The following is a 19,049-nucleotide window of genomic DNA, read 5'->3' as shown; positions in this document are numbered from 1 at the left end:
TTACTTGAGTATTTTCAATTTCTAATACTTTTACTTCTACTCCACTACATCTCAGAGGCAAATATTGTACTTTTACTCCACTACATTTATTTGGAAACTTGAGTCACTAGTTACATTGTAGATTTGGATTATTATTACAAAACAACCACTTGAAATAACCACTTCATCCCTACACATTTCGGCCATTTGAAAATAGTAGATCTGCTATTTTCAAAAGATGTTGTATACATTTGAAAACCTGACATGGCACATTCTGCATAATGAGTACTTTCTACTTGGTCCTTTAAGTACATTTTGATACCAAATACTTTTGTAATTTCACGCAAGCACATTTTGAATTCTGGACTTTTACAGAGTGACATCACAGAGTATTTCTACATACTTTTACTACTTTGTGTCTCAAGTACAAAGTATGAGTACTTGTTCCCACCACTGGATGTTGTTGTTGGTTCAGCTCAGAGGACGGAGAGAAGAAGGACCAGGACAAGAGCCGAGAGGAGCCTCCCACAGAGCACGCGGCGGAGGAGAGGAGAGCTCCCAAGAAGAGGCCTGGGCTGAAGAAAGAACCCCCGGAGGCCTTCATGGCCAGCTTCTTCGCTGGCCTGGAGATCTACCAGACCAAGATGCTGGTCTGTGCTTTCCTCTGTACACCTTTACGTCCTATACCTCGGGAGATAGAACATAACCTTGTGTTGTATTATAGACCGCTGGTTCTCAACCTGTGGGAAGGATTTCTAATAGAAAAAGAAATGAAATGTAAAAAAGACCATTACTGCATCAAAGGTAATCATCAAACTATACTATAAAAACTGCATTATAATATAAGGAAGGAAGACGCAAAACTTGTGAAAGCTCACATCGCAACGCAAGGCATTGTGAGCTTGTAGATTGGAGGCCTGAAAAGGTTGAGAACCACTGGTATAGACCAGACATGACATTACTACAATATATATATATATTTTTTTAAATACTACTGACTTATATGAAAATTATTAATGTGACTTACTACTAATAAATATATTAGTAGTTTTCATATTACTCACATATTAATGATTTTCATTAATATTATCTAATATTATCCTCACAGAACTACCTGGCAAGAAACTTCTACAATCTCCGCTTCCTGGCGTTGTTTGTTGCCTTTGCCATCAACTTCATTCTTCTGTTCTACAAGGTAAGTCGAAGCATTCAATTGGCTCTAATTTGGTACATCAGAATTCTGTATTTCGCTTAGTATATTTGCACATTGAAGAAATTTAACTCGGTGAGTTTACAATGCAAACCTTTCCTTGTAAAATATTAAGTAAGTAATAATAAGTTATGTACATAATTTACACAGAAGGGTTATTAGTCGTACAGGGTTATGGTCCTTTCAGATGGGCAGCAATTAGCTCGCCTAGTAATTCATTTTCATTGAGAGGCCTGCGTTTTTTTGTACACACGTGCTCGTTTCGTGCACATGACTAGACCTTTTTTTTTTTATATATTTTTATCCCACGATTTTATCTAATGTAATCCTGGGCGCTGCACTTCCTCTGCCAACCTGGGGAGGGCAGCGGACTGACCTCATGCTTCCTTCTATGCATGAGGAGTCCGAGCTGCATCTTTTCACCTGACAGGGGGGAGTTTTCCCGGCCGTACGTAGCGCGTGGAAGGAACACGTTATTCCAACCAGTTCCTTTCCCCTCCATCAGGCACCCCGGCTGACCAGGACTACTGCATGTTTTTGTGAGGGTACCTAGTACCTACTCTAGGGGACACGGGGAGAACATGCAAACTCCACACAGAAAGGCCCTTTTGCTAACCCCACCTCGGGTATATGGGCACTGATGACGTGGAGGAGAGAACACGCCCACAGCGTCCCCAGCGGGAATCGAACCCAGGACCTTCTAGCTAAGCTAGAAGGTATATAGCTTCTTTTCTTTTTCTTTTTTACGCTTGCGTTGTCATGCCCCTCATGAGCAGACCTGGAGCAGACCTATCGTTGATCCAGGCGACAACGTCTGCGTCACTGCCCATTTGAAAGGACCTTTAGGGTGCATCTCGTTTGTAAGTTGGGAGTGTGGTGATGTGTATGGGGGGGAGTATTGACTATAAATGACTGTTCAGGGTATAGGGCTGTTTGTGATTTAACTTCAGATCAATATCCCGATGATTTAAACCTTTGCCTCGATTACGATTAATAAACGATTATTGTATACACTAATCGATTGAATCACCTCTTCAGCCACTGCATGGCTTTAAGTTTGTCGCCACGACTGACTTCAGTCATTTGGATTCCATAGAAGACATGCTGGCTTGTTTCGCAGCGGAAATAGCCTATACTGTAGCTATCTACAAGCTCTCAATGTGCAGTGTCTGTGACCCATTGAGAGCTTGTAGGCTATTTGTGGTTATTGTTTTAAGATTAGCATTAGCATTTGAAAGTGTTCTGTTCACAGTTCTAGCAATATGTTCTGATTCTGAAGCATCTTCCATAAAATGGTCTCGGTATATTTTATAAAAGCAAAGGTTAAGGCCTCAAGCTGTGATTTCTTCACCTGGTTGGCTGTATGTAGAACAGCAGGAACAATTATCACTAAAGGAAACGGCACTAGTGTGCGTGTGGGGGGGCTCCTTCCACACATTAGGACACTTTTTTCCCGCCCGGTACGGCCGGTAGTGACATTTAAGAGTAATGTCTCTGTCCTTCACACAGGTGACAGGCGACGACTCTGACGAGGAGGACCCGTGGAGCGGAGGCGGGGGGCCGGTGGTGGGGGAGGAGGAGGAGGCTGCTATGGAGTACTTCATCCTGCAGGAGAGCACGGGCTACATGGCGCCCACGCTGCGCTTCCTCGCCATCCTGCACACCGTCATCTCCTTCCTGTGCGTGGTGGGATACTACTACCTGAAGGTACAACATGTTTAAAAGTGTTACGAAATGTATACAACAAATATATATTAAATAAAATGTATGTACAATGTATATAAAACGTATATAAAATGGTAAAAAATAAATATATATAAAAACTAAAACTATATAAACTCTTATTTAAGTAATTTTATACCATTTTGGAAACAAAATGCATGGGCGTGCCTCGAGGACCTCCCTAGGGAGACGCCAGAGAGGCATGCTAGCCAGATGCCCGAACCACCTAAGCTGGCTCCTTTCCAGTTGAAGAAGCAGCGACTCTACTCCGAGTCTCTCTCGCGTGACTGAACTTCTCACCCAATCTCTAAGGGAGATGCCAGCCACCCGACGAAGAAATTTCATTTTGGCCGTTTTTATTCGCAACCTTATTCTTTCGGTCATGACCCACACTTCATGACCATAGTCATAGACTATGGTCACATGTCACCTACACGTAGAAACATCTGGACACTCGCTAATTACATTGTGTTTTTTTTGTAAATGAATGTCAAATGTTGATAAGTTAATAAGCCACTCTACAAGCTTACAACGCGGTGTGACGAGACTGTAGATACAGTAGATTTGCTATTTTTTGCTATTTCAAAAAAAGGAGAAAAAAAAAAGAATGTTACTACAAACTAATTTGCATGACGTTTCATTCACGGCAGCCAGGATGGAACACAGCGTGCATGCGTGCGTGTGCGCCGTGGTCGCGGTCAGACGATATCAATGTCTGATTTCCATGTGTGGTGTGCGCCAGGTGCCCTTGGTGGTGTTCAAGCGAGAGAAGGAGATCGCCAGGAAGCTGGAGTTCGATGGCCTCTACATCACAGAGCAGCCGTCGGACGATGATATCAAGGGACAATGGGACAGACTGGTCATCAATACTCCGTGAGTCTGTCAGTCTGTCTGTCTGCCTGGAGAACATCCGCCCTTAGCTGACCTGAATAAGCACAGCAAAGATCTCCCCCAGCTAGAGACCACCGTTGCATGTCCTTCCCTCGCTTTCCTGTCCGTCTATATCTAGTGGTTCTCAAACCTTTTAAAGTGAATGAGCCCCAAAGTGATGTGTATTTGGCCGCGGACCCCCATCTGAAAATTGTTTGTGCCAAGGACCACCATAATAGAAGATTTATGTAATATATGGAATGGTTAAATTGGTTAAAAGTGGCTGTGATGTTATGTACAATTTACAATTTAGGCATTTAGCAGATGCTCTTAATCCAGAGCGATTTACAGTAAGCAAGAACAACAACTTTTGCTGGGGACCCCCTGGAACCCCCTCAAGGGCCCCTGAGGACGTTTGAGAACTTTGAGAACCACTGATCTACAGTACAAACAAAGCGATAGTGTATATACACTAGAAAACAAACAGAAAGGTGTGCATGGTTGACTTCAATTTACATCATTAAGTAACATTTTTTAGTTTTAGTTTTAGTTTCCAATTTTCAGTACTTTTACTTCTACTCCACTACATCTCAGAGGCAAATGTTGTACTTTTCCACTAGAATTATTTGAAAACTTTAGTTACTATAGTTACTTTGTAGATTTTGATTATTATTACAAAACATTATTACAAAAAAGCTCACAATGCGTTGTGATGCGACGTATGTGAGCTTGTAGATCTGCTATTTTCAAAAGATTTGTATACATTTGAAAACTTAGAATGTGACATTCTGCATAATGAGTACTTTCTACTTTGGTACCGTACATTTCAATACAAATACGTTTGTACTTTTACGCAAGTACATTTTGAATTCCAGACATCTACTTGTAACAAAGTATTTCTACATTGCGGTATTGCTACTTTTAACCCATTCAGGCCTGACGTCGAAATTAAAAAAAAAAAGTTTTCTAAATCATGACAATTTTCGGAAAGATTTGAGGCACATTTTAACGATTTTTCAAAAATAGCAGACCTACAAGTTCATAGCGCGCCACTCGGTGGCGCGCTATGAGCTTGTAGATCTGCTATTTTTCAATAGCTAAATTATAACAATGTTTAAAACACCAAAAGGGGTTCCCGCCCCAAAATGGGTTAATGGTTAATGTGGTTAAATGCTAACGTGACATGGATGCGTTCCAGGTCTCAATGGATTAAGTAAAGAATGTGAGTACTTTTCCCACCACTGCCTAAGAGTTAGGAGGGCAATTCACTTATGTGCAAATATTCAGTGACAAAGAAAATGGCCTTGTAAGCATTGAGAGCGACACATACATTATTAATACTATAGTATTCCGTGACTCTGAGTCAGCAATTTTTTAAAATAGCTTCCTTTTTTGGAGCCTTTCAAAGACAGCCCTCAAGCTTGTGAGATTTTGGCTGGCTTTGTGAGGCTACAGATGTATCTCCTACTGAAGAATATTCTAAAATGTATTTTTTTTTGTGCTGTTATTATTTTAATTTTTTTTCAACAGCTCCTTCCCCAACAACTACTGGGACAAATTTGTCAAGCGTAAAGTAAGTTGCATATCTATCTGTTTTTTTTTTGCCTGCCTACAGCAGTTGTTCCCAAACCTTTTCATGTCAAGGACCTCCACATTGACAATAACTAACCCCCATTTGAAGAGCAGTGATTCCCAACCCGTTTAATTTTAAGGGCCCCCAGTTTGACATGCATTATAGTCTACGGACTCCCATTTAATGGCATTTCTCTCCCTGAGACCCTAATTTATATTGTAAAATCAATGTTAATTTAACTTAAGTGTACACATGGTGTGACTACATTTGACTGAGGGACTGCCATTGGATCTTTTTGAATTTTCGTTTTTTCACGTCATGTGAAAGCAGGGAATCATACGTTTTTCTCCTCTGGTGAAAAGCTGGAATTTGCACGATGGCAGTCTCTCAGTCAAATCTGGTCACAAATGGTTCCATTTGTACACTCTCAGAGTTACAGACCCATAAGGGTCCATTTGGTTCCAAACTATCATTTAGCTCGGGACCCCCTGGAACTCCCTCAACTCCTCAAGGACCCCTGGGGGGTCCCCGAACCCCACTTTGGGAACCACTGGCCTACAGGTAACAGCTTTCTGTTCTGTACAAGGTGAATCTCTTCTCTTCTTACTCTGCTGCTCTGTGCCTGTTGGGCTGCCTGCTGTGTGTAGGTGATCAAGAAGTATGGAGACCTGTATGGAGCGGAGAGGATCGCAGAGCTTCTCGGCCTGGATAAGAGCGCCCTGGACTTCAATCCTACCGAGGAGACGGTGACCAAGGACGCTTCACTGGTGTCCTGGTGAGTTGGACTGACTGGAAATCTACATACAAAAATACAAACAAAAAACTATTATTATTACCCTTATTATTATTATTATTAGTAGTAGTAGTAGTAGTATTAATGATTAATGAGTAGTAGTAGTAGTAGTAGTAGTAGTAGTAGTAGTATCAATTGTTGTTACTGTGTTAAATTATTATTCATGTCATGTGTGAAACAAGACCGCAAGATCTTTCTTCGGTGAAATCCTTTTTGGACAAAATGCCTGACTGTACATTGTGCTGTTTGAATGTATATGTTGTCTAATAAAATATTCAATCAATCAGTAGTAGTAGTAGTGGTGGTGGTGGTGGTGGTAGTAGTAGTAATGTAGAATAAGGATACACAAATCATTTACAAACGGGGCCTCCCGTAATAACGTCATGTTTTTTTGGTCCCCCCCCCCCCCCCCACACAGGTTGAGTTCAGTTGATACAAAGTACCACATCTGGAAAATGGGAGTGGTGTTCACAGACAACGTAAGTGTGTACAATTGAATATATACAGTAACACTTCCAAGAGTGTTCTGTGTTCTGTGAGAACTCGCTCCTCTGTGGAGTGCTGGGGGGGGAAAAAAGCCATGCATTTTGTTGGCATTTCAGGGTTTACAGAAGACCACACTGGGAAGTTTGGTTTCTGTGAAGTTTCCCCTTTAATGGATAAATGCATACGTTTATCCATGAAAGGGAAACTTTCATTGATGCCTATTTTGGAATAGGCATCACGCGTGCGTGCGTGCGTGCGTGCGTGCGTGCGTGCGTACCTGCGTGCGTGCGTGCGTCTTTTTTCTGACCACTCCGTACCTTCTGCTTGTGTTTGTTTCACCAGTCCTTTCTGTACCTGGTGTGGTACACCACCATGTCCATCCTGGGCCACTACAACAACTTCTTCTTCGCCGCTCATCTCCTGGACATCGCCATGGGCTTCAAGACCCTGCGCACCATCCTCTCCTCCGTCACGCATAACGGCAAACAGGTGAGGAGTAGGGTGCACTTCTTCCCACGGCCAGCAGGGGACACTGAAGTGCCGTCGTTGGGGCCATAGATATTAAAAAAATAGATGCCTCACTGGCTACTGCAGTTCGTTGGAGCGATGTGTGTCGACAGGAGGGCGGAAGAATTTACACTGGGAGAGGAAGTACGCCGGAAGAGTGGAAGGCACGCTACGTCACGCTGCCACTCAAGTGATTACTGGCCAATCACAGCGCATCGTTTCCGGGACTTATCAGACCCGAACATGCGCTCTGTGACGTACACTCATGTTTCCGCGGGGCTTCGCAAGGAATCTCGGGAATTTTTTGCCCTCCCTTGAGCACATATACGCTCCAGAGCCGAAAGGGGCGTCTACCTATATATGTCTATTGTTGGGGCTACACACAAGTGCATTTTTCAGCGGTGGAGCTCAAAGGCGGACACCCATGTAGCTCTGCGGCCCCTTTTCCACCCAGGTTGGACCGTTTTTTTTTTTTTTTGCCGCCTAATATTGAACCAGTTCAGAGTGTTTCCACTGAAAGTGTATTGATTCAGAATCCTGAAAGTTGGTTCGGAACTGCCAAAAAATGGCTGCCGGTTCCATGAAAGCACCAAGGTTCCAAGAATCTCGAACGGAACCAGTTCTAGAACCAAAGTTATTTTGGTGGAAACGGGTCCTGAGAGGGTACAAATGGAACCGAAAGGATTTGGTTGCATTTGTGTGCTTTTTTTTTTGTTATTAGCTTTCTACAAAACAATTATGTATGATCTATGTCAGTGTTTCCCAAATCCTTTAGCTCGAGACCCAAAAGAGAAGTTTGATGTCTCCCTGGGACCCAAAGTAGTGGGTCCTGTTTGGTCTACATTAATCACGTAAATTGTGTGTGTGTGTGTGTGTGTGTGTGTGTGTGTGTGTGTGTGTGTGTGTGTGTGTGTGTGTGTGTGTGTGTGTGTGTGTGTGTGTGTGTGTGTGTGTGTGTGCGCGCGTGCGTGCGTGGTATCAGCTGGTGCTAACGGTGGGTCTGCTAGCGGTGGTGGTCTACCTCTACACCGTGGTGGCTTTCAACTTCTTCAGGAAGTTCTACAACAAGAGCGAGGATGATGACGAGCCAGATATGAAGTGTGACGACATGATGACAGTGAGTACTGTGTCCCACACCTACTGTACTGTACTGTACTGCGTCCCACACCTAATGTACTGTACTGTACTGTCACTGCGCAAGAAGCATGGAATACGGATGTGTATATTACAGGAATCTCCCGTTAAACTTTCCAACAAACTCTGGTAAACCCCCGAATTGTACCATCACACTTGTATATTACAGTATATTACTGTATATGCCTGCTAAACTTGAGGTTTACGGGCAAATCTAGTGCCCATAATTGCCCGTTAACTCCTCTTTTCACGTACGGTACGGTACGGTACAGTACTGTACTGACAGTAAGCATGGACAACACAAGGTCATACATCAAATGCAATAGTCATCTAGGATCAGACTTACCCCCAAGTGTCTGCAACTGTTTTTAAACATAGCATACGTGCTACGTCACGCGATGAGGAAATGTTCTGTTCTGTTTTTGTTTATTGCTTTGAAATATTGTATTATCTGTATCTTAACGACACTGCAAATGAGGATGACCTCAAGGTCTTTCGAGAATAAATAAAGGTTTGAATGAAAAGGATCATAGAATAACCTATCATCATTCTACTCTAAACAATATTACAATATCAAAAGATCTGTACATTGAAACTATATAGCCAGCCCACTATAGGATGCCAGGTCTTCAAATGACCTGATATCTGTCTACATAACATGCTATCTTAGTTTTATATTAGCTTAGTAGTTTCTTAATGTATTGTTCTTATTAGTCTCTTTTAGTCTGTACTTGGCTTAGTGGTTAGCTATTTAGACTCTCTGAGTCTCCCTGGTAGTAGGTTTTTGGTATTACGGATGTCATATGTTTGTCTTGTCATGTCCTGTATTTGTTGTTACTGGCAGAGCTGTGTAACATTTATTTGCCTCTTCTCTTGGCCAGTGCGCACTTGTAAAAGTTACCTTTATTTAACTTTGGTTAAATAAAGGTTAAATAAAAATAAATAAATCTAAATTACATTTTATCCGTTGCATATACCTAACCCTCTTATTCGGGCTGCTGTTTATAGAGGAACCACAAGATGCTTTGCCTCTGTTCACCTAGCCTGAAAGAGACCTGTCCTTTTTTTGGCATAGCCGGGAGAAACTAGACGCAGCTGCAGCAGATAAGCCTAGTGGAGTGTGTGTGTGTGTGTGTGTGTGTGTATGTGTCACACATATTGTGAACTTGCAGATCTGCTATTTTCAAAAGTGTGTTATACATTTGAAACCATGAAATGAGACATTCTGCATTACGAGTACTTTCTACTTTTGGTTCTTTAAGTCAATTTTGATGCCAATACTTTTGTACTTTTACTCAGGTCAATTTCGAATTGCGGACTTTTACTTGTAACGGAGTATTTCTACATTTCAGTATTTATACTTTTACTTAAGTAAAACATTTGAGTACTTTTTCCGCCACGGCCGTCACCCCGAGTCTCCCTTTCTCCGCAGTGCTACCTGTTCCACATGTACGTGGGCGTCAGGGCGGGAGGCGGAATCGGGGATGAGATCGAGGACCCGGCAGGCGACCCCTACGAGCTCTACCGCATCCTCTTTGACATCACCTTCTTCTTCTTCGTCATCGTCATCCTGCTGGCCATCATCCAAGGTAAAGTGTGTGTGTGTGTGTGTGTGTGTGTGTGTGTGTGTGTGTGTGTGTGTGTGTGTGTGTGTGTGTGTGTGTGTGTGTGTGTGTGTGTGTGTGTGTGTGTGTGTCAGCACAACTCTTTGTGAGCTTGTAGATCGGCTATTTACGGCTTTAGGGTTCAGAATCAGGATTACGGTAAAACTGCCATAAAATCACCGTCCTAAAATGTCCTCACAAGTACAGTAATACAAAGCTGTGCGTGAGCGTGCGTGCGTGCGTGCGTGCGTGCGTGCGTGCGTGCGTGCCAGTGAGTGTGATCTTCATATCAGTGCATGTTGTGGTTTGAGAATGCGTTAGAATGTGATTCATCTGGCGCTGGGTCGGATGAGTATCAGTGGATGATCAGTTGTACTGTGGGAAATCAAAGTTCAAAGTTATTTTTTCCCCACCAACAGCCGACATCCCTTTCAAGCAAACCCCCCTGCAATATGCAGGCATGCACAGTTTACACACACGCACGCTCGCACGCACGCACGCACGCACGCACGCACGCACGCACGCACGCGCACACACACACACACACACACACACTATAAAACACACTATAAAACCCATCTATGCCCATCTATGTCTTATCTGTCCCTACAAAATGCAATAATAACAGAGAAACATATATAAACCCTGCCACTGTATGGACAGTGGTTATCTGTCCTACACAGATGCACAGGTCCCCATCACAGACTAACCCTTTTCTAGAAACATGTTCCTTTGTCTGTCAGTATAATATTTGCCCAATGAAGACCTAAAAGGTTGAAACGTTGTGCCACGCCAGTAATAAAGTATTGTAGCGTCCCAGTGGGTCTGAGTTGTTTTTGGAGATTCAAACAGTGTGTGGGTGTTTTATCTTCTCCTTGACTCTAAAGTTGGGAACTGCTGGAGCAATCATTTCCATTGCTATGTGAACTGTTGGACCAATCACCTCCATTTCTATGTGAACTGTTGGACCAATCACCTCCATTTCTATGTGAACTGTTGGACCAATCACCTCCATTTCTATGTGATCACAGGTTTGATCATCGATGCTTTCGGAGAACTGAGGGACCAACAGGAACAAGTCAAAGAGGACATGGAGGTGAGTTTCTTTTTTTCCCCCAAGATGTATTTAAGAATATGGCCAGTACTTTCTGAGGCACTATAACAAGACAAAAGCACCATTGTTTATTATGTTCATATTCCACTCTTATTTTATTCAGACCAAATGTTTCATCTGTGGCATCGGCAATGACTACTTTGACACGACGCCTCACGGCTTCGAGACTCACACCTTGCAAGAGCACAACTTGGCTAACTACCTGTGAGTATCTAAGGTTCAACATTTGTATTGTTACATCTTATTACGAGGTACAATTCTTTGGTTCCTCTGCATTGTAGCGGCAACAACAATAACAAAGAAATGGTTAAGAATAGCAATATAATTGTCTGATGAGGGTGTATATCACATCAAAAATACTAAATAAATTAAATTCTGATATCCCAGATTCTTGTGTCAGTTGTGGAGATGATAAAGGTACACTGTTCCATTGTTTATGGTCATGTCCACGAGTGAAGGAGTTCTGGGGGAGGTTAGGAGGGAGTTACAGAAGATTGTATTAATAAATGTTGAGCTGGACCCAAAACCTTTCCTATTAGGTCTGAGATAAAGCAATATATGTTTAGATCTATGTGTATTACAAGCAAAAAGGGCTATTGCTTTATCATGGAAAAGAGAAAGAAATGATCTTGTTTGAACGAAATATTATCTCGTTTGAACAAGATATTATCTTGTTTGAACAAGATATTATCTCGTTTGAACGAGATAATTATCTCGAGATAATAATAAATATGATAATTATAGAATGAATTATTGGATGGTGTCCAAAGAAATAGGCTACTGATTAACACTTAAATGTACAGTTTTAGGAAGACAACATTTATTATAAGGCCCCATGATCATTATCTAGGAGGAAATAGGGCTGTAAATGCTCAAAGACCCACAGCGGTCGAAACGTTGTTTGACTTGAAAATACTTATTTCCTTAAATACTTTGTAAATTTGTAAACCTGAATCCTATCGTCCTCTTTTGACGAGGATGAGTGAAAGTCTGATATAAATATTGTGTCTCAAGAAGCTCACCTGGCTTCAATGTATCTGAAAAGATTTTAAAAAAATCCCCCGGAGATCAGACGCCTTTTCCAATAGAATGATACAGGGGTTCTCAACGTTTTTGGCCGGGGACCCCCGGAAATGCTTTGGCAATGTCTCGGGACCCGGCCCCCTCCCGACTGCCGAAATTGACTGCTACAATAACCTTAAACCATTTTGGCGGGAACCCCTTTTGGTGTTTTAAGCATTGTTATAATTTAGCTATTGAAAAATAGCAGATCTACAAGCTCATAGCGCGCCACCGAGTGGCGCGCTACGAGCTTGTAGGTCTGCTATTTTTGAAAAACCGTGAAAAAAAAATTAATTTTTATTTTTATTTTTATTTATTTTTTGAAAATAATTTGGGGACCCCCTAAAATAATTCGAGTGGCGCGCTACGAGCTTGTAGGTCTGCTATTTTTGAAAAACCGTGAAAAAAAAAATATTTTTTATTTTTATTTTTATTTATTTTTTGAAAATAATTTGGGGACCCCCTAAAATAATTTGGCGACCCCCCAAGGGGTCGCGGCCCACGGGTTGAGAACCCCTGGAATGATAGAACGTATTTATGTAAAGTGAGACGACTTTAACTTCAGTCTTCACAACACTTTGTTGGGTGCCGTCATTTCTCTGGTGGTACAAGCACTACAGTAGCATCAATCATCGTGTCGATTTAATTCTTTGCAGCGTCTTTATTGCGTCTCCTCTGTAATTTAACGATGTGATTGATGGCTTCAGCATTACAACAGTATCAGTGCCAAAGTTACTAATGGCCCCAGTGATCCAGAAAAAAAAGTAGCTTTACGATCTTCCCCCCACCCCTCTCTCTCTCTCTCTCTCTCTCTCACCCCCTGCTCATCCTCCCGTTTCTTTCTACTCCAGCAGACAATAGAAAGTCTCAGTCCATTTGCGTTGTAATTCAGCTGGCCAGTGAATGGGGGACTGGCCTCATTAGCTCCGCCGCATTACTATTTAATGTGATGAGCTTCATTGGAAAATAGGCTCGCAATGGCAATGGCTCTCATGCAGTATTCATGGAGATTTGTGCATGCTGCGATGCCCACGGACGGTGATACGGTGTGGTTGTGTCCCCCTGGTGGTGCTGAGGTCTGAGAAACAACGGGTTTCTTTAATGTCTTAGTGGAAAAGGATGGCGTTTCTCTGTTAAAGACGCTTGTGTTGGCCCCACGAGTCACAATGCGACGCGTCGTAATCTTGTAGATCTACTAGTTTCACTATTTTGTAAAAGTAATTTATGGAATTTATTTGTATTTATTTATTTTGAAGGAAAAAAAATGAATTTGTTTTTAACCCATTTAGGACTGAGGCTGAGATATACTGTAGCAACAAGAACCCCAAAAGGGGTTCCCGTCCTGAATGGGTTCAGGACAAATTGTCAACTACTGTAAATTTAGAAAACAAAAAGTAAAGGTATTTTTACTCACAACCCATACAAATAGGTGGGCGAACCAACCTTGGGTCCCAACCCACAGTTTGGGACTGGATAACAGTTCTCTAGAACAGCTGGATAACAGTTCTCTAGAACAGCTGGATAACAGTTCTCTAGAACTGGATAACAGTTCTCTAGAACAGCTGTTATACTGGATAACAGTTCTCTAGAACAGCTGTTATACTGGATAACAGTTCTCTAGAACAGCTGTTCTGACTGGATAACAGTTCTCTAGAACAGCTGTTCTGACTGGATAACAGTTCTCTAGAACAGCTGTTCTGACTGGATAACAGTTCTCTAGAACAGCTGTTCTGACGGGATAACAGTTCTCTAGAACAGCTGGATAACAGTTCTCTAGAACAGCTGGATAACAGTTCTCTAGAACTGGATAACAGTTCTCTAGAACAGCTGTTATACTGGATAACAGTTCTCTAGAACAGCTGGATAACAGTTCTCTAGAACTGGATAACAGTTATCTAGAACAGCTGTTATACTGGATAACAGTTCTCTAGAACAGCTGTTATACTGGATAACAGTTCTCTAGAACAGCTGTTATACTGGATAACAGTTCTCTAGAACAGCTGTTCTGACTGGATAACAGTTCTCTAGAACAGCTGTTCTGACTGGATAACAGTTCTCTAGAACAGCTGTTCTGACTGGATAACAGTTCTCTAGAACAGCTGGATAACAGTTCTCTAGAACAGCTGGATAACAGTTCTCTAGAACAGCTGGATAACAGTTCTCTAGAACAGCTGGATAACAGTTCTCTAGAACAGCTGTTATACTGGAAAACAGTTCTCTAGAACAGCTGTTATACTGGATAACAGTTCTCTAGAACAGCTGTTCTGACTGGATAACAGTTCTCTAGAACAGCTGGATAACAGTTCTCTAGAACAGCTGGATAACAGTTCTCTAGAACAGCTGGATAACAGTTCTCTAGAACAGCTGTTCCCAAACTTTTTAGCCCGTGACCCAAAAGAGAAATGTCTCTCCAGGTCCCAAACTAGTGAAAATAGCAGATCTACAAGCTCATTAATGCGTCGCTTTGCACCATGTTATGAGCTCGTAGATTGGCTATTTTCACTACTTTTTAAACATTTGTTTTCTAATTTATTGAATTAGAGATTTTAAAGAATCATTGAATTAGTTTTACATCATGAAAAATGTTGCTTTTTTGGAACTCTCTTTGGCTAATGTTACCCCATAATGTGGAACCTGGGGTTCAAGTGGTTCAGATGATAGAGAGCTCGCTCGTTCAGCGCTGGAACATTTGCCTGGGATCAATAACATTTTCGTGTTTCTGATCCGCTCTGAGTGGAAATAACTTTACGTCGCATGAGGTGGCCAAAACCACGGACCGGAACCACTGGCGCTGTGCACCTCCAAAATGATTCCTCTGGTTTAAACTGGTCCAGTTTGGTGTAATCGTTTTGTTTCTTTGGGTGTATAATAAATGGTTTGGTATGTCCAATTCCTAAGGGGACTGCTACACTACAGTCCCCTTAATAATAAATAAAAGCTATTAGTTACGCGTTATGGCTTTATGAGTACATTTACTTAATACAATTTTAAATTAATGAAAAAAAATTATAAGTAATATTACAACTTTCCATCCAACAGGTGTTTAAAAACCCAGAAGAGACGCCAGGGCGTGGCGTTTCTTGTGGCTTAAGTGTGCTTACACCCATGCTTTCTCATCATGCAGTGTGTTCCCTCTTTCTCAATGGTCTGTCTTTGTGTCTCATTGTCTTTCTCAACAGGTTTTTCTTGATGTATCTCATCAACAAGGATGAGACGGAGCACACTGGCCAGGTATGTTGATAAACATCATTCAAACAACCGCCGTCCTGGGGGTCACTGCATGACGTATGACACTGTGTGTGTGTGTGTGTGTGTGTGTGTGTGTGTGTGTGTGTGTGTGTGTGTGTGTGTGTGTGTGTGTGTGTGTGCATGCTTGTGCCCTCTCAGATCATGAATGCAGCCTCTCCATGTAGCATTCAAGAGAATTGTCTTTTTAGAACTCTCCTGGACTTGAATGCTTGAATAATTGCCTAATAATAATTAACCGTGTAGAAATCCATGCCGTACGACGCATCTCCAGTAAATTATACTTAGTTGAGCGCTGTGTCGCGTACCAAAAATAGACGATCTACAAGCTTGTGGATCGGCTATTTTCAGAACGAAATATGTCGAGGAATAAAAATGTCAGACCCTGCCCCTCTAACATGTTCTGCACATCGCTCCCTGGTCTCTAACATGTTCTGCACATCCCTCCCTGGTCTCTAACATGTTCTGCACATCCCTCCCGGGTCTCTAACATGTTCTGCACATCCCTCCCGGGTCTCTAACATGTTCTGCACAACCCTCCCTGGTCTCTAACATGTTCTGCACATCCCTCCCTGGTCTCTAACATGTTCTGCACATCCCTCCCGGGTCTCTAACATGTTCTGCACATCCCTCCCTGGTCTCTAACATGTTCTGCACATCCCTCCCTGGTCTCTAATATGTTCTGCACATCCCTCCCTGGTCTCTAACATGTTCTGCACATCCCTCCCTGGTCTCTAACATGTTCTGCACATCCCTCCCGGGTCTCTAACATGTTCTGCATATCCCTCCCTGGTCTCTAACATGTTCTGCACAACCCTCCCTGGTCTCTAACATGTTCTGCACATCCCTCCCTGGTCTCTAACATGTTCTGCACATCCCTCCCTGGTCTCTAATATGTTCTGCACATCCCTCCCGGGTCTCTAACATGTTCTGCACATCCCTCCCTGGTCTCTAACATGTTCTGCACATCCCTCCCTGGTCTCTAACATGTTCTGCACATCCCTCCCTGGTCTCTAATATGTTCTGCACATCCCTCCCTGGTCTCTAATATGTTCTGCACATCCCTCCCTGGTCTCTAATATGTTCTGCACATCCCTCCCTGGTCTCTAACATGTTCTGCACATCCCTCCCTGGTCTCTAATATGTTCTGCACATCCCTCCCTGGTCTCTAACATGTTCTGCACATCCCTCCCTGGTCTCTAACATGTTCTGCACATCCCTCCCTGGTCTCTAACATGTTCTGCATATCCCTCCCTGGTCTCTAACATGTTCTGCACATCCCTCCCTGGAGGAGTCCTACGTGTGGAAGATGTACCAGAACCGGATCTGGGACTTCTTCCCAGCAGGGGACTGCTTCCGCAAGCAGTATGAGGACCAGCTCGGATAGAGCGGACACTCCCCCCTTTCATCCACTCTGGAAGGTGGCAGCAGGGATTTGGAGTCCCCCACCACCATTCAGCTTGTTGGACTACAACAACACACATATATCCCACAGCGGAAGCCTCCTCTATGCTGTGGAAACAAAGGCCAAGGGAATGACAAGACAAGACAAAACAAAACAACACAACAGAGAGAACCATCTGCCACCTCAGCTCTGGTACAGTGCCAAACTATGACAAAATGACTTATATCTTGCCCAGGCATTTTGTTTTTCAGTTTTGAGACTTTATCCTCTTTTCTTTTCTTTTTCCTTCTTCTTTTTTGACAACGTGTTGCCTTTTACTCCACATAACCCTAAACCATTGCACAATTTTGTTGTCTTTTTGAGAAACACTGGGTTGTGTGGGGTTGTGGGACAATGTTTGAGTCATATTATGCACAAGTACCTAAACGTCGGTTATTTCAAGAATGTTCAACTCGAGACTTAATGCCAAAAGAACAGTGGAATAGATTTATATAGAGTAAAAATGATTTTGCGGGAAAAACAATAAAAATAGAGAGATTTTTTTCATGTTGTAAACTTGCATATTGAAATGAAGTATTGACACAAAGTGGAGAAACAAAGGTTTATTATATCAGATAAAAAATGCCTAAAATGATTGAAGTGCCTTACAGTACTGTATCTACATTACAACAAAGCTATGCAAAATGTTTTTTGTTTGTTTGTTTTGTTTTTTCATGGTATGTAAGTACAGAAGCTTTCCTGGAACAGCAAGAAGTGGCTGCTCAGATGTGGTTTGTGGCTGATGTTTTTCATTTGAACAACATTGTTTTATTTATTTATTTATTTATTACATTTATGTTTTTATTTATTGCTGACGGCAGCATCCTGAAGCCCGATTGGGATAAACATGGGATAAACCGGACATCGTGTGCTGAAAACAGCAGACCTACAAGCTCACAACGCATGGCAGATGCAACGTGTTGTGAACTTGCAAGTGTGCTCTATGTTCCCCGTCGGCGCATACATTTGGCATAATTGCAAAGCGTCATGATACAAAAGAGCATAAATTACACACTTGTCAAAACATGATTTCACACGTCAGAATTCACTGAAACACCTTGAAACAAAAACGGAATTGCTATTGTATGGCCATTTGTATGTAGTAGCTTTGCTGAACTGTGCATTTCTTTTGATGGAAAAATAAAGAAATCGATGCAATAAGTTCTCAATGCACTTATGGCTGTTTGTCTCCGCCAGCTAGGCCATATGTCTGTGTGTCTGTGTTTTTATTCTCCTGAATTACACTGACTTTTTAGAATTGTCATATTACGGTACGTCACGTCATTTGCTGTTACATTTGCTGTTCTCACTTTAGACTGTTACAATAAAACGGTCTTTAAAGTTGACCTACACTGATGTGTAGAGAAGGAATGCCTGCGAAACATGCATTAGGACCACCAAGTAAAAAAATAAATAAATCAATGGCCTAAACTCAAAAAGTGCTAAAGCAATTACAAGCAGTTTCCTACTTTGATCAGTCAGTGCAAACAAAGAGAGACCAAGGGTGCGTTCGGAAATGCGCACCGGGAATGTGGTCAGTTTGTTGAGTGTGGTGGGCGGTGACGTCACAGCTGTGCCTTATTTACGAACGACCACAGCTGTGACGCATTCACACCGCCGACACCGGACAACCCCAGCTTCAGGGTAGGGTCGCTCAGTGCGGGCACTCGGCACACCCGGTGCGCAGCGCACTGGATTTTCGAACGACAACGCACCGAGTGCACTTAATAAACGAACGACAAGAGAGCACACCAGTGCGTTCAGGGAGCATTTCCGAACGCACCCCAAACAAGAAAGCTAGCATGGCCACCAGGCTTTATAGGGGAGGGGCTAATCAGTGACTACTTACACCTGGGTAATTGGGGGCATGGAGACAGAACTCTGCACCATGCATCTCACATGCCTTTGTGGCATAAATGTAAAGACAAGGATTTATAAACCAAACGTCATAGGTTCAAAAATGAGTCAATATAAAAACTGAAACAACAAATCAAACTAAACATGTCAAATAACAAAACAAAAGCAATATGCAGAAAACTAAAATCCTCAACCAAAACAATCCAACAAGCCTAACCAAAAAACCTAAATGCTTTTCAAAGCAAACTTATATCATACAACCTCTAATCATTAGGGTTCATTATGACAACAAATGAGATTTAGGTTGGAACTACTTTATTCTGCACTCGCATTTATTATTTCAATGAGCAGTGTTTAGTGACCTTCATAATGTCACTAAAATGCATCCCGATTACAAAACTGTAAATATAAAAGGTCATCTAAACTAAAAAAGTGTATGGTTCTCAGA

General features: G+C 42.2%; 1 protein-coding gene across 1 annotated transcript in view; it reads left to right on the top strand.

Moving 5' to 3' along the window:
* Window positions 1-17,872, top strand: part of LOC306941876 (ryanodine receptor 3) — a 302,817-nt gene extending 284,945 nt beyond the window's left edge. The window contains exons 96-109 of the mRNA XM_079527516.1: window positions 455-629; window positions 1,088-1,174; window positions 2,699-2,896; window positions 3,654-3,784; window positions 5,312-5,354; window positions 6,002-6,129; window positions 6,566-6,626; window positions 6,976-7,122; window positions 8,123-8,257; window positions 9,707-9,863; window positions 10,910-10,974; window positions 11,096-11,196; window positions 15,234-15,285; window positions 16,592-17,872. Of these exons, the coding sequence (XP_079383642.1) occupies window positions 455-629; window positions 1,088-1,174; window positions 2,699-2,896; window positions 3,654-3,784; window positions 5,312-5,354; window positions 6,002-6,129; window positions 6,566-6,626; window positions 6,976-7,122; window positions 8,123-8,257; window positions 9,707-9,863; window positions 10,910-10,974; window positions 11,096-11,196; window positions 15,234-15,285; window positions 16,592-16,687 (1,576 nt within the window). The 3' untranslated portion in view covers window positions 16,688-17,872. The remainder of the gene's footprint in view (window positions 1-454; window positions 630-1,087; window positions 1,175-2,698; window positions 2,897-3,653; window positions 3,785-5,311; window positions 5,355-6,001; window positions 6,130-6,565; window positions 6,627-6,975; window positions 7,123-8,122; window positions 8,258-9,706; window positions 9,864-10,909; window positions 10,975-11,095; window positions 11,197-15,233; window positions 15,286-16,591) is intronic.
* The last annotated feature ends 1,177 nt before the right edge of the window (window positions 17,873-19,049 follow it).

The sequence above is a fragment of the Electrona antarctica genome (genome assembly GCF_951216825.1).
Source record: "Electrona antarctica genome assembly, chromosome: 18".
Lineage (NCBI taxonomy): Eukaryota > Metazoa > Chordata > Actinopteri > Myctophiformes > Myctophidae > Electrona > Electrona antarctica.
Note: the sequence above shows the minus strand (reverse complement) of the source record. Positions and strands in the feature narration are given on the sequence as shown.